Here is a 23096-nt window from a genome sequence, read left to right as displayed (position 1 = left end):
CAACTAAACCACTTTCATATTCCTTCCACCGACTAAACTAGAAAAGGGAACGAACAAGGAACGCTCCATACACACGCAGAGTAAAAAAAAAAAACTACCTTCCACCAACACACCAGGGTCAGCACTGCAGGAGCAACAGTATTCGCTCTCCTTCAGAGCCTAATGTGCAGCTTCCTATGTGTGGATGCTCATAACAGCCAAACAACACGCTGCTGGAACTATGAAATGCACAGTTCCATACAAAAACTTTTGTATCTTTCATAAACTGGGGGATGGCTACTAACACTAAGCTTAAGCATTATATATTGTACAGGTATAAAAAAAAGGGCTCATTGTATTAAATGTTATCGATTATATCAAGTGGAAATACGGGGTGCTGCAGTTTTACAGTGCCTATACATGAACCGCCACTGCTCTGATTTCATCTAAAGATTCAATTAAAAAGCAACCAATAAATATTCTTATCTTTATAATAACAATTAAACCCTAAAAGAAAGAGAACAGAAATCATATAGCTAAATGTAAGTGGAAAAGAAGAAGATTCCCTGGCATGGTCAACTTACTGAAAATAGAACACAAACATACCAGTGACTAAGTTTTACACTCCTAACAAGGCATCACAGACCAAAAATGTATGTTCACATCAATATAACTCACTACTAACTAAAGTAAGCGACTTATGCTGATTAGCAGTTAAGTTCTCAGTGTTAGATTTTCTACACTAATTTCTACAAAAGCTCAAGTAAAAATGTTCTGTAGAATTTATAAGCACCGATTTTTTTATTTGCTCTTTTACTATTTATTTTTAATAATTCCGTTATATCTAGTTCATAATTTGTTTAAAAATTTAAATGTATTTTAAATTTAAATGCAATTATATATTTTATTAATCAATCCTTTAACACTTTTCTACATTATTCTATTTTAATTACAGTTTCATAACAGAAAGAGGTTAATTATTTGTTTGCTTTATACAATCTATCAAGGTCTTATTATGGATATAAAGTTTGTGAAACACCTAAGATATAAGAGGTATCAATCAGTGTTACTTAAAGAGAGTGGTTATGTTCTTCACTCATTACGACTTTATACATTAAGTCCCTTCGGTAAACTAAGTCAATATCTCTCTTGTAGGGCTGAATATCAGCTATATTTCCAACGAGCTCTGCATGCTAATATGCAACAGAATATTCAGAACAACAAAGGAAACTGACAGGAATTATAATTCTCACTTTTCTAATAACCTGACACAGGATGTTGATAAATCTTGAGAACAGCAATGGGATTTTACAGGTCTTGTGAATCATGCTAGTGTTACTTAAAACTGTTATTTTAGCACTGAACAACTTTTAAACGTTTCTTTTTTACATTTGGTAATGGTAATACAAAATTTTGAGGTCACAAAATGAGAAAGAAACAAGTTTATTTTTTTATTTCACATTTATAACACAAATACCAAGCAGTCACAGAGGAGCTCAGAAATAAATTTTCCCTTGGTTAAAAATGATTTTGATAAACAAGCGAAAATGATAAACAGGAAAAAATTAAATAATAAATACCTAATGCGATACAAGATTAATATAAATGTTTTAAAGTTACTGAAAGATTTTTACCTTTGCTGTTAACATTATTCACAGTGTTCCCTTCATATGAATCATGACTACTGCAATCTACACCTCTTTGCCAGCACTCACTCAAGCTGTCGACTCTTAGAATGCTACCTAAAAAAGAAAAAAGAAAACTAATTCTATTAAGACAGATTTACATAAAAAAACTGTCTTTTGAACAGGACACCATTTAATTGCTTGTAATACTTGAAAGTAACAAAGAAAACTAATTATCAGAATTACTCTTAGACTAAGACCAATTTGAAAAATTAATTTTTTGGATAATAGATTATTAAAAAATAACTCTTACTTCAGAATGTACACAAATTTTTTGTATTGTAAAAACATATGTTTTATTAAAAAAAAGTCAAAGTATTGCATGACTTTCCTGGCTGTGCTGGTCAAGTATAACTTTTATAAAACAAAGTATAAACTTTTATGAAAGTAATGAAAAAAAACTGCTTCTTATCTTGGGTCCAGAATATAATATAGGTACCAAAGCTACATTAATTTTAATAGCCCTTTAATTGATGAAGAAAAATACCAAAGAAATTTTTATAATAAAAATTAAAAGTTACAGTAAAAAAAAAAAAAACAGAATACATATTTTTTAGAGGTGGGGAATAAATTTTAAGAAAAGGTTTTCTGAAAATATTTAATATTTATTTAGGTTTTTAAAATATATATATAAGCTTAACAAAATTTGCTTAAGTAAAGTTTTCTCTAAATCTGACACCCCCTTCAATAGAGGCTAAAATAAGAAAAAGGAAATTTTCAAAAGCTTTTCTGCACTTTAGGTCCAGGGTCTATAAATTAAAAAAATTGTACACATTTCTTGATAACTCTACAAATGAGTAACATCCAATAATTTTATGAAAAATATTGAAACTGAAGGGAGATAGAGTTAAAAGAACAAAACATATATTTAAATTTCAGGAGGTAGGATTGATTTTTTTGAAAAAAAATCTTTATGGATTATTTATATATGCTTTAAAGGTAATAAATTTGCTTTAATACACTTTTCTCTAAAATGCCTCTGAAGAAAATAGAAATGGATTTTTTCACAATATCTCCCACCCCAGACCAAATTCTGATAAAAATTAATAAGATCAATGCTCTATATATAGAAATATTTGAGCCAAATTTGAAAAATATCAGTTTAGTCAATCTTGAGATTAAAAGGCCAAAAGCAGTATGGCACACATATATAAATATGTTTAATTTTGGTCTAGTTGAACTAGCTGGAACCTAAAATGTAAAGATTTGCAAAAAACCTGATACCCCATTCTTGACAAGATCATTATACTTTTCCCTTTAATATAGCTATTTTAGATATATTTACCCAGAAAGTAAAATGTATAAAAAAGTTGGCCGATTTACTTATACATAGTGTATCACAAAGTTCACCTGGGACTTTCATACCCTATTTTACTTGTGAAAATAACGGGAAATGTTCATATAAACACATGTCCTAAAATGCTTCGTTTGCGAGTTGCAGCTAGTGAAAGATTTTGCTTAGATTTCAGCTATCATGGTGAACTGAGATCATACCAAAATTTTTAGGACATTAATTAAAGAGCAGAATTAGTGTTTCTAATGGTTTTTGATCTGAAAAATTGAATAAAGTAGGTCCAAGAACCGTATCTGCAGTAGTTTTTGAGAAGTCTGGGGTGAAAACCAATAAATTGGGGTAAAAACCCTGTTTTTTATGTTTGACATACAAAAACTTTGTTAAAAAGGGCTGGGTAATAAGCATGTAAAACTTCTAAACAAAACTTGTAGAGAATTTAATTCTGAACAAAATGGTATAAGATTAGCTGAATAAAACAAAGAAAAGTTTAACAAATTTTAATATTATTTAGAAACAGTACACTAGACCAAAGTGTACATGTACCAGTTTATAATAAATGTTCAAAAATGAGCCCACCACTTTTAACACATTTCTTGGCATGCTTCTTCACTGCTTTTGTTGCTCATTTTAGTTCTTCAGGTCTGTCTGTAAGTTGCTCAGCCGCATCCGTAATGCGAACAATTAATTTCTCATGAGAATGTATTTTTGTTTTATATACAATATTTTTTATCCATCCCAAGACACAATAACTAAAGGTGTTAGATCAGGTTATCTTGGTGGACAGGAATGTGGACCTCCATGATCGATCTGTTTCTCAGGGAAATGATTTAAGCGAGTGAAAATGGCACAAGAGAAGTGGGGAGGTATGCCATTGTGCTGGAAGTGCACTTTGCTTCTCAGCACTAGAGGAACATTTTCAAGCAGCTATAACAATTCCTCTTGAAGAAAGTGCAAGTAGACCTCTGAATTTAAGTTGCCAGGTAATGTGAACAAACCAAACAGCTGATTGTGAAGAAGGCCACACCATACAGTGACACCATTTCATGAGGATTTACTTCTGCCCATATATGCTCACTGAATAAGTTGTTGACGCCATCTCGAGTGAAATTTATCTCGTCGGTAAATAAAACATACTTCTAGAGTTTCCGATTTATATTCCACCAGCTGCAGAACACTAAGCAAAGATGTAGATGTTGAACTGGCTGTTTGTGATAGGGATAAAACTTGTTTTGTTTAAGTGTTCTCGAAACCATCAAATGCGAAACTCTGATCTGCTTAGAAAGACATCGTGTACTGACGCCTGGACTGCATCGATAATAATTTCATCACTAACGGCGTCATGTTGGACAGATTGTTCATAGCTTATATGAATACTACATAGTGAACCTGTTTCCAAAAGACTGTGAAAATTCATGCAAATTGTTTTGGGATCTTGAATTCTGCGATTCGGAAAACATATTTTATATTCTACTACAGCAACTGTAGCATTACCATTATACATACCCAAAAATGAATACCATACGAATAAAAATTAATACCATATCAGGATATTCCTTTGCTGTAAATAAGTTCGGCATTAATTCAATGGCAAACTGATCACGTTCAAACTAAAATTCACAGAAAACCTTCGCTAATGACAGCACAGTTCACAATACCCGATACGATGTACTTAATGCAACTTACAGAATGATTTAAACACTAATAAAGTATTGTGCATTATTAATCAGCTGTTGTTATTTTATTGTCAACTTTGAAATAATAATTTTTCAAATAATTTATTATATTCCTCTCAATAATAAAAAAATTATTATCTAAGTAATTTTTATTTATTTATTTTTATTTTACAATTGTGTAATTTCCAGTAATTTTAAAATAAAGTTTGTTTTTACAAATTTTTTACATCATCAAAAAAGAATTTGGTTTTGTTGACATTAAATAAGTAATTTTCCGGCAAACATAGTGTTTCTAAATAAATTCCAATTTTTAACTTTTCTCTCATCATTTTGTTCAGAATTAAATTCTCTACAAGTTTTATTTAAAAGTTTTATGTGTTTATTACCTATTTAACAAAGTTATTGTATGTTAAACATAAAAAACAGTTTTTTTACCCCAATTTATTGATTTTCACCCCAGATTTCTCACCAACTACTGCAGATATGGTTCTGGGACATACTTTATTCAATTTTTAAGGTCATAAACCATACAAAATCACTAAGTCTACCTCTTAATTAATGTCCAAAAATTTCAACACAACTGCATTTCACCGGGGTACCTGAAATCAGAGTGAAATCTTTACTAGCCGTAACTTGTATACGAAGCATTTTAGGACATATAAAAATTATGCTAAAGTTTATATGATCTTTTTCCTTTATTTTCACGAGTAGAAATGGTTATGAGAGAACTTAGTAGTACATTCAGGAGAACTTAGTAGTACATTCTGTATAAGCATTTTAATCAATTTTTGTTTAGAAAATAGGATTCAGTCAGAAGATTGCACTTTTAATAAGTTTTCAGGTAAACAATGTACTTCTGTGTTTATCTATTACATTTTCATCTATCTGTATCTTATATAATAGTTATTGTATCTAAATTAACAGGAGTCATTTCTTTTAAGTCTAAAACAATCATACAACTTTTCTTATAAGATTAAGATCCTGAAATATACTGTTAGGAGCATCTAGAAACATATTTCTTATTACACCACTCTTGTAGTTATATTTACTTTCTTGGATGGCCTGTAGTCTTTAAAAACAGATAAATTTATCACAATCTCTCACCATCAGTTGGTATATAGATTCATTCAAGTTTAGAATACAATATGAAATCTGGTAGTTCTGAAATCTTTAAAATGTTGAGTTTTTCTATAAGACATTATGATGATGTAGTTGTGCTGAGTCAATCTTTTTTAAAGTCGTCAAAACAAATCACCCATTACATACAAATGAATACAATCTACTCTAATTCACCGGCATAAAATTATTAAAAATAGAAATAAAAACAAAACTAACCTAAACAATAAAAGGAAGAAATATTACATTAGCTATATAAACAAGATTCAGAACACAATGACTAATAAACTTAAAAATGTGGATATTGTAGCTTTTGGATGAAAACCAAATAAACCGTCACATGTTAAACAAACTAAATTCTCCACGAATGTATGATCTAAACTTCTCTATCTGTAAAATTCAACAAAGTGAACATTCTACTTATTAAAAAAAGGACCATATTACAACGCACTTGAATGAAATGAAAAATTTTAGAAAATCAATGCAAATCAAAACAGTAAATGAAGAGTTCAAATCTAAAGCCTATAAAAGAGGACTCAACACACCCACATCATCTTAATTTCACACAGAACACAAAACTAAGAAAAGTTTAACTGAAGTGCTGGATGTAACACCAAGACTTCAGCGAATAATTTTGAATGTAATTCATGACCAACATAATACGGGAAGAAAAATACTTAAAATTAGAACTAGTCTTAAACTGAAAATCTGAGTATTCTTTAAAAAACGATTTCATATTTTTATCTAATGATAATTTTTCTTTCTCACTTAGGAAAACCAATAAATTTTTATTTTATTTTGTAAACAGATTAATGTTTTGCAATGTTTCCATGATTAACAAATAAAATGCACCACTGAACACATTATCTTTAATGTCTTCTCTAGTTCCTCATAGAAATTTAATGTTTTTCACAAGTTGAAAATTATGAACTTATAAAACAATTTGAAAGAAAAAAAATACTGAAAAGTAATTTTATATGTTAAAAGTCCAATTTTCTTCCAAAAAAATAAAAATAAACACTGAAAAATACTGTATGTTTACATTTCCATTTTATTATTCCAGTGTTAGGACTGTGTTGAGGATTAGCACTTCCCTTCTTCAAGCATGAGGGTGACAAAAATTAGGAGCCAAGTTATCAAATCAGTTACATTTAAAAAATAATGCTCCTCAGCAACGTCTTATGGACATAATCCAGAGGTAGGGTAGCACTTAACGATACATGCTAGCCTCACAATCCACAGATTTAACAAGTTAAGCACATGATTAACTTACTTTACATGAAGCAATACATTTGTTTAAATGTACCAAAACAACAAAGTTACACAAGTTATCTGGAGAACTCTGGAATAACACACAAATTAATAACAACCAATTAAGCTCTATTATATTATACAGCTCACTATAAAACTTACATAATGTCTTGACTACAGAAATTCTCTCAAGGTCAATAAAAAGAATGGAACGTAGTTGTACGTTACAATTCTATAGTTAGATTTAAATAAAAGTAATATTCGTTAATAGTGGCAGTAACTGGCTATACCCAAGCAGCACTTAATGTATTAGAGCCATCTCCTAATAGAAGTGGTAAACATAATCCTTATTCCCTCTTAAATTACAGATCAAATAAACTCAAAATAATATTTTGAAACTTTTAGGTGATTCTTCTATCAAAATTAAAATAAATTTGTCAAAAAACATTTCAAATTTTAATTATTTTACTTCAAGTATTTGTTAAAATTCATTCCAAGAGAGTAAAACACAACAAATTATGAGGGGTGGTTAGACTCCTACTCAACATTAAAAAAAAATCTTTGATTTTTTTGTCTTTTTAATTTTATTATTTTGTTTAAATGTATCCTGAGGGATTATTTATTATTATTATTATTTTTTTTTTTTGTAAAGGATAGGGCTCACTATAGATATTATATTTTGAAAGTAACACATTTTTTTAATGACAACTTTCATAAAAATCATTTTTGCCTTGTTTTGAGAAAAGCAAAAATAGGTTTACCAAAAATTGAGAAAATGAACTTGCTTTATTTTGAATAAAATTCAAATTTTATAAGAATTCATTGTCAGCAACTATTATTAATCATATGAAAATTTAGATGTTATTTTTAATTAAAAAGAAAGAAAAATTAATATATATATTTGGAAGCTCACTGAGATTTTCCTTTTCCCATTCTTTTTTCTTTTTTCTTTACATATAAACATGTTTACTTCACATATAAATATATATATTTTTTTTCAAACACTTTTTCCTCCACTGCAGTGAATAATATAATCTAATCAGTCATAAAATTATAAAATCAAAATCACCAAATACAGTACATTAAAAGTAAGAGACTTTTACCATCTGCAGCGCTTTAGAAGTAATTACTTCATAATCAGTAGTTTCAATTAAAAATTACACATAAAATACATCCACATACAGTGCTTTGTCATTTAATATTAAAATCTCTTTCTCATACCATGGCATGACATTGAGTGATAGTTCCTATTGAAATATTAGATTATAATGATAGTTGTATCAATTTAAATAACAACCATTGTATTCTGTTTATTTATTAGTCTATATTTTTAATTTAATATAATTTTTTTTTTATATATAATATCTTTCAAGAATATCAATTTTCCAATTATTTTTATTTATTTCTAACTATTTACAAATTACTTTATGCATCAGTATGTATGCTTATTCTTTATCAGGTGACCAGTTACATTTGAAAATTTAGTATTAACCTCTTTTATAACTACTAAAATGCTCTGAAAACCTCTTAATAAATGATCTGGTGGTCATAAAATTTAATTTTATATATATGCCACAAAGTTCAAATTTATTATTATCTTCTTTATTTTGAATAAATAATATATTTTGAAGGTTTTCTTTCAAATAAAAAAGCAGGGTGAGTTGGTTTGTTTGCTGGATGTGCTCACATTTATATTTTTGTCACCATGGCAACAGAAATATAATTAAATAAAATTACTAATATTTTTTTCTTAAATGACTATATGTAAAATACTTAATATTCTCACAAACATGAGGATATGAATGCATCAAGGGTCCAGGGAGTAGAGCACCCTGATCAACTAGTACACAAAATTTTATATTTATTTTTATGAAATATAACTTTGATTTTTTTAGTGTTATTATTCTGATATTTAAATGTATTATACTTTATTGGTAAATCAAGTTTATTTTTATAATTATCATTAATATTATAATTTATAATTTTTAGAGTGGTTTTTTCATATATTTCCCGTATTTATATATTTTCTATACAATTTAATAATGAAATCATTGTTATAACCATTTATTCTTGCAACTTCCTTTATATATTTTATTTCCGTATTAATTTTATTCATGTTCTTATTTGTATATATATAAATTCTCTATGGAGCATATTTTTATAAATGTATTAATATTTTATAAATTTTATAATAATTTTTTTTTATTATAATATAAATTATATTATTAATATATTAATAAATGATTTATTATATAATAAATTTGATATTAATATTTTATAAATAACCAAGATGTATCTGAAGATTCATGAATTGTATATAAATTATTATTAGGTTTTTATAAACATCAGTTACAATTTTGTTATTTATTATTTCAATACTTATATCTATGTAGTTGATAGTGTAATTTATTTCAAGTTCATGTAAAAATTTTAAATTTCTGTTATACATATTTAGTTTATTTTTAATAATATTATGTTAATTTTTTTTATATTTTCATAGTATATCACTAATATGTCGTCAACAAATTTTACCCACACTAATATATCATATATATGTGTGATGCCATATACAAAGTGTTGGATGTATGTCTCTGATAAAATCGCTGACAAAGGTGAACCCATTTCAAGACTGTCTGAGGGGTGATAACATTTTCCTTCAAATTCAAAGTAGTTTTGAATGCGTAAATTTCATACTTTAGTAATTACATTATTTATATCATCATGGATTTCTTATTATAATTAAGTATACTTTTTATTATATCTATAGTATCATTTAAAGGTATATTTGTGTACATGTTTGATATACTGAATAAAACCATTTTTGTGTTATTTTTAATTTCAAGATTGATTAATTTATTTATTAGTTGAAAACCATTTTTATATTAAATGTGGGAGTTCTTTTTTATTTCTTAATATTTTACCCATTATTTTTTCTTTATAAAAAGACAGTGAAGTTTTGAAATTAATAAGCAGGCATATTGAAATATTAGGTTTATGAATTTTAGGTAATCCTGTCAATCTTGGTGCAGATGGTATAAAAGGCTATAAACATGAATGACACTTTACATTATTATTGTAGTTTAGAGTAGTATGATAATCTTTAATAGTTGTTTTTGTAATTCTTAAGTATTTATTTGTTTGGTCTTTTATTTCATTGTAATTATTGTCTAGAATGTATTTGTTAATATTTCCAATATAAATATTTTTATTTATGACAGATATGTTCATTTTATCTGAATGTTAATTTAGCATTTTGTTTATCAAGTGTATGTTTTCAGTCTTTGGTGAGTATGTAATTTTTGGTATATCTGGATTTCTGTTATTAACAATAAGAAAGATAATAATAAACTTTGTAATAAATAAAATAAATACCATATTGCTTCAAATTTAAGACATACCTATTTTACAGATTAAAGGGTTGAAATCTCAGGTGCGTCTTAAATTGGAAGTCTAATGTCATTTGACATTTTTTTTTTTTTTGTCTTCAGTCATTTGACTGGTTTGATGCATCTCTCCAAGATTCCCTATCTAGTGCTAGTCGTTTCATTTCAGTATACCCTCTACATCCTACATCCCCAACAATTTGTTTTACATATTCCAAACGTGGCCTGCCTACACAATTTTTCCCTTCTACCTGTCCTTCCAATATTAAAGCGACTATTCCAGGATGCCTTAGTATGTGGCTATTTTAGTCTGTCTCTTCTTTTAACTATATTTTTCCAAATGCTTCTTTCTTCATGTATTTGCCGCAATACCTCTTCATTTGTCACTTTATCCACCCATCTGATTTTTAACATTCTCCTATAGCACCACATTTCAAAAGCTTCTAATCTTTTCTTCTCAGATACTCCGATCGTCCAAGTTTCACTTCCATATAAAGCGACACTCCAAACATACACTTTCAAAAATCTTTTCCTGACATTTAAATTAATTTTTGATGTAAACAAATTATATTTCTTACTGAAGGCTCGTTTTGCTTGTGCTATTCGGCATTTTATATCGCTCCTGCTTCGTCCATCTTTAGTAATTTTACTTCCCAAATAACAAAATTCTTCTACCTCCATAATCTTTTCTCCTCCTATTTTCACATTCAGTGGTCTATCATTGTTATTTCTACTACATTTCATTACTTTTGTTTTGTTCTTGTTTATTTTCATGCGATAGTTCTTGCGTAGGACTTCATCTATGCCGTTCATTGTTTCTTCTAAATCCTTTTTACTCTCGGCTAGAATTACTATATCATCAGCAAATCTTAGCATCTTTATCTTTTCACCTTGTACTGTTACTCCAATCTAAATTGTTCTTTAACATCATTAACTGCTAGTTCCATGTAAAGATTAAAAAGTAACGGAGATAGGGAACATCCTTGTCGAACTCCCTTTCTTATTACGGCTTCTTTCTTATGTTTTTCAATTGTTACTGTTGCTGTTTGGTTCCTGTACATGTTAACAATTGTTCTCTATCTCTGTATTTGAACCCTAATTTTTTTAAAATGTTGAACATTTTATTCCAGTCTTCGTTATCGAATGCCTTTTCTAGGTCTATAAACGCCAAGTATGTTGGTTTGTTTTTCTTTAATCTTCCTTCTACTATTAATCTGAGGCCTAAAATTGCTTCCCTTGTCCCTATACTTTTCCTGAAACCAAATTGGTCTTCTCCTAACACTTCTTCCACTCTCCTCTCAATTCTTCTGTATAAAATTCTAGTTAAGATTTTTGATGCATGACTAGTTAAAACTAATTGTTCTGTATTCTTCACATTTATCTGCCCCTGCTTTCTTTGGTATCATAACTATAACACTTTTTTTGAAGTCTGATGGAAATTCCCCATTTTCATAAATATTACACACCAGTTTGTATAATCTATCAATCGCTTCCTCACCTGCACTGCGCAGTAATTCTACAGGTATTCCGTCTATTCCAGGAACCTTTCTGCCATTTAAATCTTTTAATGCTCTCTTAAATTCAGATCTCAGTATTGTTTCTCCCATTTCATCCTCCTCAACTTCCTCTTCTTCCTCTATAAGACCATTTTCTAATTCATTTCCTCCGTATAACTCTTCAATATATTCCACCCATCTATCGACTTTACCTTTCGTATTATATATTGGTGTACCATCTTTGTTTAACACATTATTAGATTTTAATTTATGTACCCCAAAATTTTCCTTAACTTTCCTGTATGCTCTGTCTATTTTACCAATGTTCATTTCTCTTTCCACTTCTGAACACTTTTCTTTAATCCACTCTTCTTTCGCCAGTTTGCACTTCCTGTTTATAGCATTTCTTAATTGCCGATAGTTCCTTTTACTTTCTTCATCACTAGCATTCTTATATTTTCTATGTTCATCCAACAGCTGCAATATATCGTCTGAAACCCAAGGTTTTCTACCAGTTCACTTTATTCCGCCTAAGTTTGCTTCTGCTGATTTAAGAATTTCCTTTTTAACATTCTCCCATTCTTCTTCTACATTTTCTACCTTATCTTTTTTACTCAGACCTCTTGCGATGTCCTCCTCAAAAATCTTATTTACCTCCTCTTCCTCAAACTTCTCTAAATTCCACCGATTCATCTGATACCTTTTCTTCAGGTTTTTACACGCCAATCTACATTTCATTATCACCAAATTATGGTCGCTATCAATGTCTGCTCCAGGGTAAGTTTTGCAGTCAACGAGTTGATTTCTAAATCTTTGCTTAACCATGATATAATCTATCTGATACCTTGCAGTATCGCCTGGCTTTTTCCAAGTGTATATTCTTCTATTATGATTTTTAAATTGGGTGTTAGCAATTACCAAATTATACTTCGTGCAAAACTCTATAAGTCGGTCCCCTCTTTCATTCCTTTTGCCCAGCCCGTATTCACCCACTATATTTCCTTCCTTGCCTTTTCCAATGCTTGCATTCCAATCTCCAACTATTATTAAATTTTCATCTCCTTTTATGTGTTTAATTGCTTCATCAATCTCTTCGTATACACACTCTACCTCATCATCATCATGGGCGCTTGTAGGCATATAGACGTTAACAATCGTTGTCGGTTTAGGTTTTGATTTTATCCTTATTACAATGATTCTATTGCTATGCATCTTGAAATACTCCACTCTCCTCCCTATCTTCTTGTTCATCATGAAACCTACTCCTGCCTGCCCATTATTTGACGCTGAGTTAATTACTCTAAAATTACCTGTCCAAAAGTCGCCTTCATCTTCCCACCGAACCTCACTAATTCCTACTATATCCACATTTGTCCTACCCATTTCCCTTTTTAAATTTTCTAGCCTACCAACCTTTTTTAAGCTTCTAACATTCCATGCTCCGACTCGTAGAATGTTATTTTTTAATTTTCTGGTGACCCCTTCCTTAGTAGTCCCCACCCGGAGATCCGAACGGGGGACTATTTTACCTCCGGAATATTTTACAAATGTTCTTTCATGTTTCCTGTCTAGATTCCATTCAATGTTGAATAGGTGTATGGTATACTGGTATACTACTGTAGTTGTAAATTGGTCCGTTTTTTTTTCATAACCATTCCGTTCTACCTATTTGTTGTATTTTTCTAACTGTTTCATCATCATGAAAAAGCCCTTCGCATACTACACAAACTTTAAATGCAAGGTTATTTTGCGCAATGAACAGATTGGAAATTGTGCTGCTGGTAAACAGTTCTCAACAAACGATGCGAATGTGCATCGGTGGCGCAGTATGAAACAGAAATTAATTGTGTGTAAATGAACAAACAAATCTTTTTCAGAACCAAAACACAGAAAATATATGGAAATCAATCCTGCTCTTTTGGCCTATTTCAAGGAACTCTGCACAAAAGGTCTTCCAGTGACAAGAGATGAACTGATGTTAAAGGCCAGGGAAATTGCCACAAATAATGGTTTTCAATTTAAAGCTAGCCGTGTGTGATGTGAGAAATTCAAACTTTCCCTTGTTTCAATATACTATACTATACATCCCAAGAAAATAACAAAATAGTAAATAACTATAGCAATTAAAAATAATGAAATTTATCATAGTTTATTAAGAAAAACACAAGTCAATATATTTATCCATAAATCTGACAAATCTTCTGTCATTTGATTAAATCTTTGTCATCTGAATTTGAAATTTTCATTTTACTATCCCAACTGCAGTCACTTTCAGATTTATCAAAATTGTTTGAAATACTATACTTCTTTAAACTTGTATAATTCAGATAATTTAATCCATACAGTTTTGACCCAGATTTAAATTAAACTGAATTAAATTATTTAATTTTACTTGCTCAGGTAAAATCATTTGCATTAAGTTACAAAAAATTTCTTTTAAATAAATTTTAAAATACCATTTAAAATGGATCCAATCATTTGTAACATACATTTCATTCCTTCCATACCATAGCTAAGTCATGTTTTACCTTCAATAATGGTTTTTGTCTCTTCTCTAGAACACTATTGGAAGCTGTTTAAAACCAATAAACTTTTATCTTTCAAAATTCCATTTAGTCATCACTAACACATGCAATTTACTATGACAATGGTGCTATTGTAATTTATCTGATTTCCATAGAACCCTTCCTTGTGATCTAACAATCACACCTTTAACTCTCAAATGTACAAAGTATTCTGTTTGTAAATTGTGTGCATATTAGTTTCTTTACATCTGTTCTCACAAAAAGCATACGTTTGAACAAAAGTTTTTTATTCCACCTCGTCCTAACTAAATTGAATTCTCACCAGTTTTTTAATAAATGTTGTAGTGTAGATTATTTTAAAATCAATCAGAAGTTTGATCAACGTTAGTTATTTGGAAAGTTAACAATTTTCTTTATATATTTTTTCTTAATGATATAGCAGCAATAAAATGTCAATAATTTATTACTTCATAGGTTTTTGCGATGATAATGAATATAATAATAAATTATGATTTGATTTCGTTTATTAAACTACATATAAATGACATATTGTTAAATATTTATACTCGGTATAAATTTCTCAAGTTACATATACATCCTTTCTTTCTTTCTTTTTCCTGTTTAGCCTCCGGTAACTACCGTTTAGATAATTCTTCAGAGGATGAATGAGGATGATATGTATGAGTGTAAATGAAGTGTAGTCTTGTACATTCTCAGTTCGACCGTACCTGAGATGTGTGGTTAATTGAAACCCAACCACCAAAGAACACCGGTATCCACGATCTAGAATTCAAATCCATGTAAAAATATCTGGCTTTACTAGGACTTGAACGCTGTAACTCTCGACTTCCAAATCAGCTGATTTGGGAAGACGCGTTAACCACTAGACCAACCCGGTGGGTTACATATACATCCTGTTTTCCAACAAATATTTTTCCTTAAAAACATCCTACATTGCACAAATAATAACAAAATTATTGACAATTATTTAAAATAATATTTGTTTCAAGAATACAATATTTGTGGTTCAAAAGTTTAGTTTTAAGAGTTTTCATTGCCAACCATCATGGACAAAAACATAGTAAAAATTATTGACAATAGAAGCATACTTTTATTTATTTTTTTTAATATAAACATAGAAAAGCCTTTATGAAAGTTATCAAAAAGTTTATTAAAAGAAGGGGTAAAATTTTTAATCTCAAAAAACCTTCCTTCTAGTGTTAAATGATGTAAATAATGGCTTTCTCAAAACAATAGAAACTGTAAAATTTTATCTTTCAATAACAGCAATACCTATAATCAAGAGATTAGAGATTAATGATAGGCGAATGAAAGCTTTCATTTCACACTTAACTATTTATTTTGCACACACACACACACACACACACACACACACACACACAGAGAGAGAGAGAGAGAGAGAGAGTAACAACAAATGATGGTCAGAAGATAGAATGAAGAAACCGATCATATTAAAATTTAACTGGTACAGTTAGGCCTAAATCATCTGGATGGAAAGGCAAGTACTTATAACTTCAGCACAGATCTGACACATAAAAATCACTATGAAAAATCTTCTACTTAAAAGTTAAATATCATATAGCATGCGTATATATAGTTTGATATTTATCTTAGTAAAAACAGATATGTCATATTAAAGCAGCATTTCATGAAAAAAAAATGCTATAATCAAATATAATTTGACAGCAAATGTTTTATTAATTATAATTAAAAATCAAATATGTTCATGAAAATGTGTACACAAAAAATCTTGCTTTTTAGCAAAAATTTAAGTTTTATAAAACTTGCTTCTAATAATTAAAAGAAAATTAAAAAACTAAAATAATGACATAAAAATGTGATAAGTACAAAAAGTTTGCTAAGTTACAGTACCATATAAGTTCCAAGTTAACAATAAAAACTACTGATAAGTTTTAGAATAAAAAAGAGCAAAGTTATAAAAAAAAACAAAATACCAATCAGTTCACAAATACAACAAAAGCATTCACAACAAAATTCTATGGAGCACATATTGCTACAAAATGTAAGACCAAAATAAAAATATCTTAAGTCTTGCACTAATATGTGAATAATAAACAATACATACTACTTGCATACTTTTATAAATATTTAGTTTAATAAATAATAAAGCCTTCTCAATCGTATGTAAAAAAAAATTAATAAAAACATTCATTTTCATTAATGTATTACATTTCAAAAAAAATAATCGTTATTATGACTAAATGAATTCCTCAATATTACAAACACTGGATCTTAATTAAAACAAGTAATTAATGATTACATTATTTTATCAACATTAATGATTTTATAAACATTTAACGCTAAATAAATACACACATATATAGATAATATGAATAAATATATGCACTGAAACACAAAATAATACTTGAATCTACTATACTACACAACAAACACAGCACACTAATTTTTTTATTTTGTAATACAATTACAATTAAACGAGGGGTGCGTTTGGGATCAAATGTGCGTTAATCGAAATGTTTAACTTAAAATCTAAATGAAATCCGGTAAAATTAATACACGGATAATAATATAAACTTATTAAAACCAACAATTATAACACATGAAACTGGTAAAATCTAATCGGAACGCAAGGGTAACGGTAGTTTATTATCTCCCTACTAATCGGAGAACCGGGACAAATGTCTCTTGCTGCAAATAAAGACAAATGTCTTTCTTTTATAGGTCGGGTCATTATTTATTTAGTGGCGTTTATAGATTTTTATGTTGAGGCCTTCCGGGGCCCTAGTGTTTGGAGGAAGCAATGCGCTCCCTTCTCTTGAGGGAGTCGCATGTGCTGATTGAAGTAAGATTGTAAGTTAGGAAAGAAAGGTAATTGGTAAGGTGAAGTTACTCTGGCTGTCATTCGTGCTGTATCTCGGCTGGGCTTGGTAACAACTTAATCAAAATAAACGGAAGAAGTTACTATACTTCTAGTTTTCCACTTTTTTTTATTTCTACAAAAGAAAGATAGGCACTCGTGCTCAAACGAATGAATATATGAACGACAACCCTTAGGTCCATTCTAGGAACTGATATACTGTAGCATCAAAATAAATAATAAAACTCGCTAATTTCTTATTGTAAAAACGTTATAATGCTGCTGGACATAAAACGATCAGGAAACCACGGCCATCAACTAACACTCGGGACCGTTGACAGCATATTTTATATGATCGTGAAAAATTAATGTTACGGTAATATTGAAATACAATGAATCTAACAGAATTTTTTTTTTTTTTTTAATAATAAGAGATATTTAAAAAAATAATTAAATAATAAAATCATTTAATTTATTTAAAATAATAATAACAATAATTATTGTATATGGTCATGGATTCATGTATGGGTAATTTTTTTTATCAATTAGCTGGTAATCCATAATGGAAATAAGTTTTTTTTTGTTTCTGAAATTAAGATTACGATTTCTGTGGTAAAAGTCTGTAAAAATATCGCAAGCACTATGTCGAAAAGGAAGTACGGCTGGAAAATGCAGTGGAATTAAGTATATTATGCATTATTAACTTTTAAAACTGAACTGAAATGTGACATTAGGCCTAAAAGAAGTAATGTCGAATTAAATTAGACTTGTATACCGTACCGTTAACCTACCGGGTTGGTCTAGTGGTGAACGCGTCTTCGCAAATCAGCTTATTTTCGAAGTCGAGACTTCTAAGATTCAAATTTTAATAAAGGCGGTTACTTTTATATGGATCTGACTATAGATCGTGGATACCGGTGTTCTTTGGTGGTTGGGTTTCAATTAACCACACATCTCAGAAAAGGTCGACCTGAGACTGTGCAAGTTACACTTCAAACATACCATCCTCTGAAGTAATCCTGATGGTGGTACCCAAAGCTAAACAGAAAAAAAATACTTGTATACCGTACTTCTTTAAACTCTTATAATTAACTCTTCAGATAATTTAATCCGTGTGGTTTTTACTCAAATTCAAATTAAACTGAATTTAATTATAAGAATTATATCGAAAGAATCTGTATTTTTCTGCTAACATTAAGTGAACGGAAGGCGATTTATTTCATAAAAGAATAGGATTTTACAGTTTCATACAAAAAATACGTCGAACGGGTCCCTGTTTCTCCTTGCAGACTTAAACGGCAAATAAAAATTAGGAATGGTTGTAGAAATAGTACTTCAGCTATTTTTGTTAGACCATCACTCATTTCGCTGAGGCCGATAAAAAATTAAATAATCTTTAACCTGGTATGAAATTATTATAATCTATATTAGTTAGGGACACAAGATAATGGGCAACCTTGTATTATTAACCTAAATACATAATGTGAATTTCTATTAGTTTTATTATCCGGAGAGAATGACGGGCTATTCAAAATGGATGAAAGGCATCATAATTATCCTTCAATTATATAAAATTAAATTATAAATGCATCTCTCGATGAAGTTTAGTAAAAAAAAAAAAAATTAATGATAGGCGACCAAATATTAAAATCGGATATCATACACTGAATAGGTCAAAATTTTTGTTATCCTAGGCTCACCTAAAACAAACATGAAAAAGCGTTTTTTTAATATGAACTCTTTTCATATAAAAAAATAAATCCGCTGTTATCATATATGGATCCAAATGGGAAGGCATTCTTCACAATACCTGTTTGTACTGTAGCATTCCACTGTAGTGAAACTAGGAAAGAAACCATAAAAAAGAAATAGTGGTTTCAAATTTAGCCTAAATTCTAATTACAGGTTACAGTTAGCCTAACGTTATTGACTAGTTCCTATAACAATTTTCTAAGAAACAGTCATCAAATTTAGTGATTATTTTCTTATTAAACTGTGCAGTATTTCACAAAACTGACAAGCTAGTGTGACCAAACTTCAGTCCCACTGTGGGTTAACAATTAAATTTTTTTTGGCTCTAAACCCAATACACTTCAAACAATTATATCAAGTGGCCATTAGACAGAAAACTATCTCCACAAAGAAAATTTGTCTACAGGCAGCCTCCCAACCAGAAAACACCAAGAAAGCACTGGCTGTATCATCGAGGTCCAGGCATCCTCAACACACAGAATGTACTGCTGCATACACCGACAAAATCAATAAAGGGAAAAATTATTGTAAGAGAGGATGATCTACCCATTAAGATAGTTTACCAATTTTCTCAGGACCCAAACATCTCTTTATTTGATCCGCCCATTTCACAGTATATACTGTGATGGTGGCTTAACTAAATGACTTCTATAAAATGATCCATCCCTATTTTTTCCTACTGTGGGGTCCATATAATAATCTTAGATCTACCAGAAAAAATCTCAGAACATCATAAAGTCCTACATTAACTATTCCAGTAAAACACTTGCATCATCTTTTTACCTTACATTACAGTAAAGTTTATAATTGTTATAATAATAATGACTGAAATGGCACAGGCTAAAAGTAATTATCAACCTACAATTTTTTGTTCACTGTAAAATAGTAAAAGGAAAGTTTTGAAGTGAATTTGGTTTTTAATTAATTTCACTTTTTCCTTTTAACATCCAGTCCAAATTCAACAACGGTTACATTTTTAATTTCTGTTGTAAAATTGTTCATTAATGTGAAAAACCATTTTGATACTTCAATTATAAATGGCAATAGTAATTTTTTTTTAAATGCATGCCATTGCCAAAATTACAAGAAACTTGATGAGGGTCACGATAGGGGTCTGTATTTTAACATATGTAAACCACACATTCTACAAAAACCTTTGGTCAAAGCTCAAGAGGCCAAGTAGCATATACTGAAAAAAAAAATGCGACAAAAATTATATTTACTGTTTTTTCTTCGAGAATGTAAAGAATGTATATTGTTGTTTATATAAGTTATTTATAAACATGTTTTCATTTTCCAGGCTATAGTCAACATAAAATTTGTACTTTGCATACTATACAACTTTCCTGAATGTAATTTTGATACTGAATTCTGAAATAGTAAAAAACAATTGTCTTAAAGCATATACTTCTTATATAAATTGCATATTTGATAAAATTTTGCTAATCTTTCAAATATTTTGTAAAACCACAAATCTGTTACTATGAATCGATGTAGTATTTTAACCTTTAGATAATATGCAAGAATACTTTATTGAAAAATCTTACAAACAGTCTATAAAATCAAAATTAAATAAATCTTTTTATCTTTGGTTAGAGATGTGCGAGTGTGTGTGAATGTAAAAACAAATCTATACATAATTGTGTTCTGTATACTTGCTTACTTCAGAAGTAAACAATTTATTTAGGTTGATTCTGATTGCCTTGCTGTGAATTGTCTCAGGTAGTTATTAGCAAGCAGCTAGTTGACTTATAAAAAAATTATTTTGTACTGTAGTTACATTAACTAAAAAACCAACTTCTGTCAAATTTATAACAGGTAAATCATTGAATAATAATTGTCATATTTGAAGTAAATTTATAATAAAACTAAAACTATTATTTTCAAATTGATTAAAACTGCACATATATGGTATGCTGATTGTCAACTTGGTTATGAATATAGTAATTAGCCACCTTGTATTCTTTGCAAGTTATGTTCCATAATTGTCCCTGTATGGTTGAAGGGGAAATTATGAGTGATACAATTTTTACTGATGTTATGGTAAGAGTCTAAGACTGCTGAACCGTCAGATGTTTTTCCCTGACAAAAATATTCGATTATTACTTAAAAAACATATCAATTATTAAGTAAGTACAGATGTTAGCTTCAGCTCTTAAATTGTTAACACATGAAGACTAGTTACCAGTACCTGTGCCCCATCTAATCTGACAGCTCGAAGTATGGAAAAAATCTCATTGTAAACTGGATGAAATAGAAATCATTGAAGCATCACAACGAATGAATGAGAAAACTCCTTCATCTAATTCAACAAGATGAAATTAATGGTAGAGTTACCTAGACACTAGCTTTCTGGGGTCTAGCTAAACAGTGGATTCTTTCAAATGAAAAAATAAAAGCTAATACATATACTACAGGAATAAAACATTACGTGTATGTACAGATATTGAATGTGATGATATGATGTAGTATTGAGTATAACCCTAAAGAATAGCGCCTATTTATTGAATTAACTTGAAAATTTGTTGCTGCTTAGTGGTAGTAAACAACCATTAATTCTACTAGCCATTCCAGATTAAATTAAAGAAAAATATGAAAGCATGACTTTAATATTAGAAGCAATTAATTAAATATAAAGGATTTATATGGGAAGTATTTTATTATCTGAAAGTTTTGGAGTCTTTTCTTGGTTTACAATATATCTTTAGAAAGTATACTTGTTTTCTTTGTTTATAGGATACCTGTTATGCAAAATCCATTACACAGTAATAAAGTGGCCAGTGCACCAGAACTTTGTGATCTGTAAAGAAAATACATAACACTAATAAGTGAAAATTATCACAATAAAATCAGACTGCCACTGTTTCATATATAACTGAAGACATGAAAAATTTTGTAAAGGTAATAAAAAGGCTGACCACAATTTAATCATTTAAAAACAACTTTTCCAAAACTGAATTAAGTTTAAGTTAAAGAAGGTATTTTTTTTATTGACCCAAAAATAAACATTTTTATCAAGACAACTTTTGAAAATAAGTTGAAATGCCTAGGAGCTTGCTGCATTGGAGACCTTTAAAGATATTTCTGGTGGTTCTCTAGGTAAATGAAAATTCAGTGGTTAGAAAAGATGAAAACTATGCTTTTTTTAAACAAATTGTAAGAAAATTTTCAATTTGTTTCAGATGTAGAATTTGTTTAACAAATTCTTACATTCCTGACTGCTCTTTATTTCAGAAAATGTTGGATCTGTCAGCAATGACGAATAGAACAAGAATGTTTCCATTAAGATATTTGACAATGTAACCTCTTTTAAGAAAAATTGGATCCTGATAGCTATTACTGGTTTTTATAACTCCAAAGTGAAAAAGTATGTTGCTATTTTTCAAAAGTAAAGGTAAGTAGGCTGCAAAAACTTTTATATTTTATCTATTTCTTATTTATTATAATTAATTTCTGTTAATATAAAAACAAATCTGGTTGGTTGCACCAAATCTAAAATTAATACAAATAGTAATGATTTTACTTATATGATTAAATAAATTTAAACATCTTTTATGAAAAAAAAGTAATGCAATACATAAATTCTGATAACATTTTTGAATTTAGCAACACAAACTTAATATTGACAATGTAACCTCTTTTAAGAAAAATTGGATCCTGATAACTATTACTGGTTTTTATAACTCCAAAGTGAAAAAGTATGTTGCTATTTTTCAAAAGTAAAGGTAAGTAGGCTGCAAAAACTTTTATATTTTATCTATTTCTTATTTATTATAATTAATTTATGTTAATATAAAAACAAATCTGGTTGGTTGCACCAAATCTAAAATTAATACAAATAGTAATGATTTTACTTATATGATTAAATAAATTTAAACATCTTTTATGAAAAAAAAAGTAATGCGATACATAAATTCTGATAACATTTTTGAATTTAGCGACACAAACTTAATATCATGCAATTATTCAGATACGTGAAAGAAATATTAACATGTTGATAAGTGTAAAGATGAAAAATGGTGGTCCAATATTTTTATTTTTGAAAGAAAATAGAATAACTGTGTAAGCACTCATAAAATAAT

At 29.0% G+C, this 23096-nt stretch overlaps 1 protein-coding gene across 7 annotated transcripts in view; it reads right to left on the bottom strand.

Moving 5' to 3' along the window:
• Pi3K21B (phosphatidylinositol 3-kinase regulatory subunit alpha) overlaps positions 1-23096 on the bottom strand; it is a 300183-nt gene that overhangs the window by 237695 nt on the left and 39392 nt on the right. For all 7 annotated transcript variants that reach the window (XM_075363761.1, XM_075363759.1, XM_075363758.1 and 4 more), the window contains one exon: positions 1614-1721. In XM_075363761.1, the coding sequence (XP_075219876.1) occupies positions 1614-1721 (108 nt within the window). The remainder of the gene's footprint in view (positions 1-1613; positions 1722-23096) is intronic.

The sequence above is a fragment of the Lycorma delicatula genome, chromosome 4 (assembly GCF_047948215.1).
Source record: "Lycorma delicatula isolate Av1 chromosome 4, ASM4794821v1, whole genome shotgun sequence".
In the NCBI taxonomy this organism is placed as follows: domain Eukaryota; kingdom Metazoa; phylum Arthropoda; class Insecta; order Hemiptera; family Fulgoridae; genus Lycorma; species Lycorma delicatula.
Note: the sequence above shows the minus strand (reverse complement) of the source record. Positions and strands in the feature narration are given on the sequence as shown.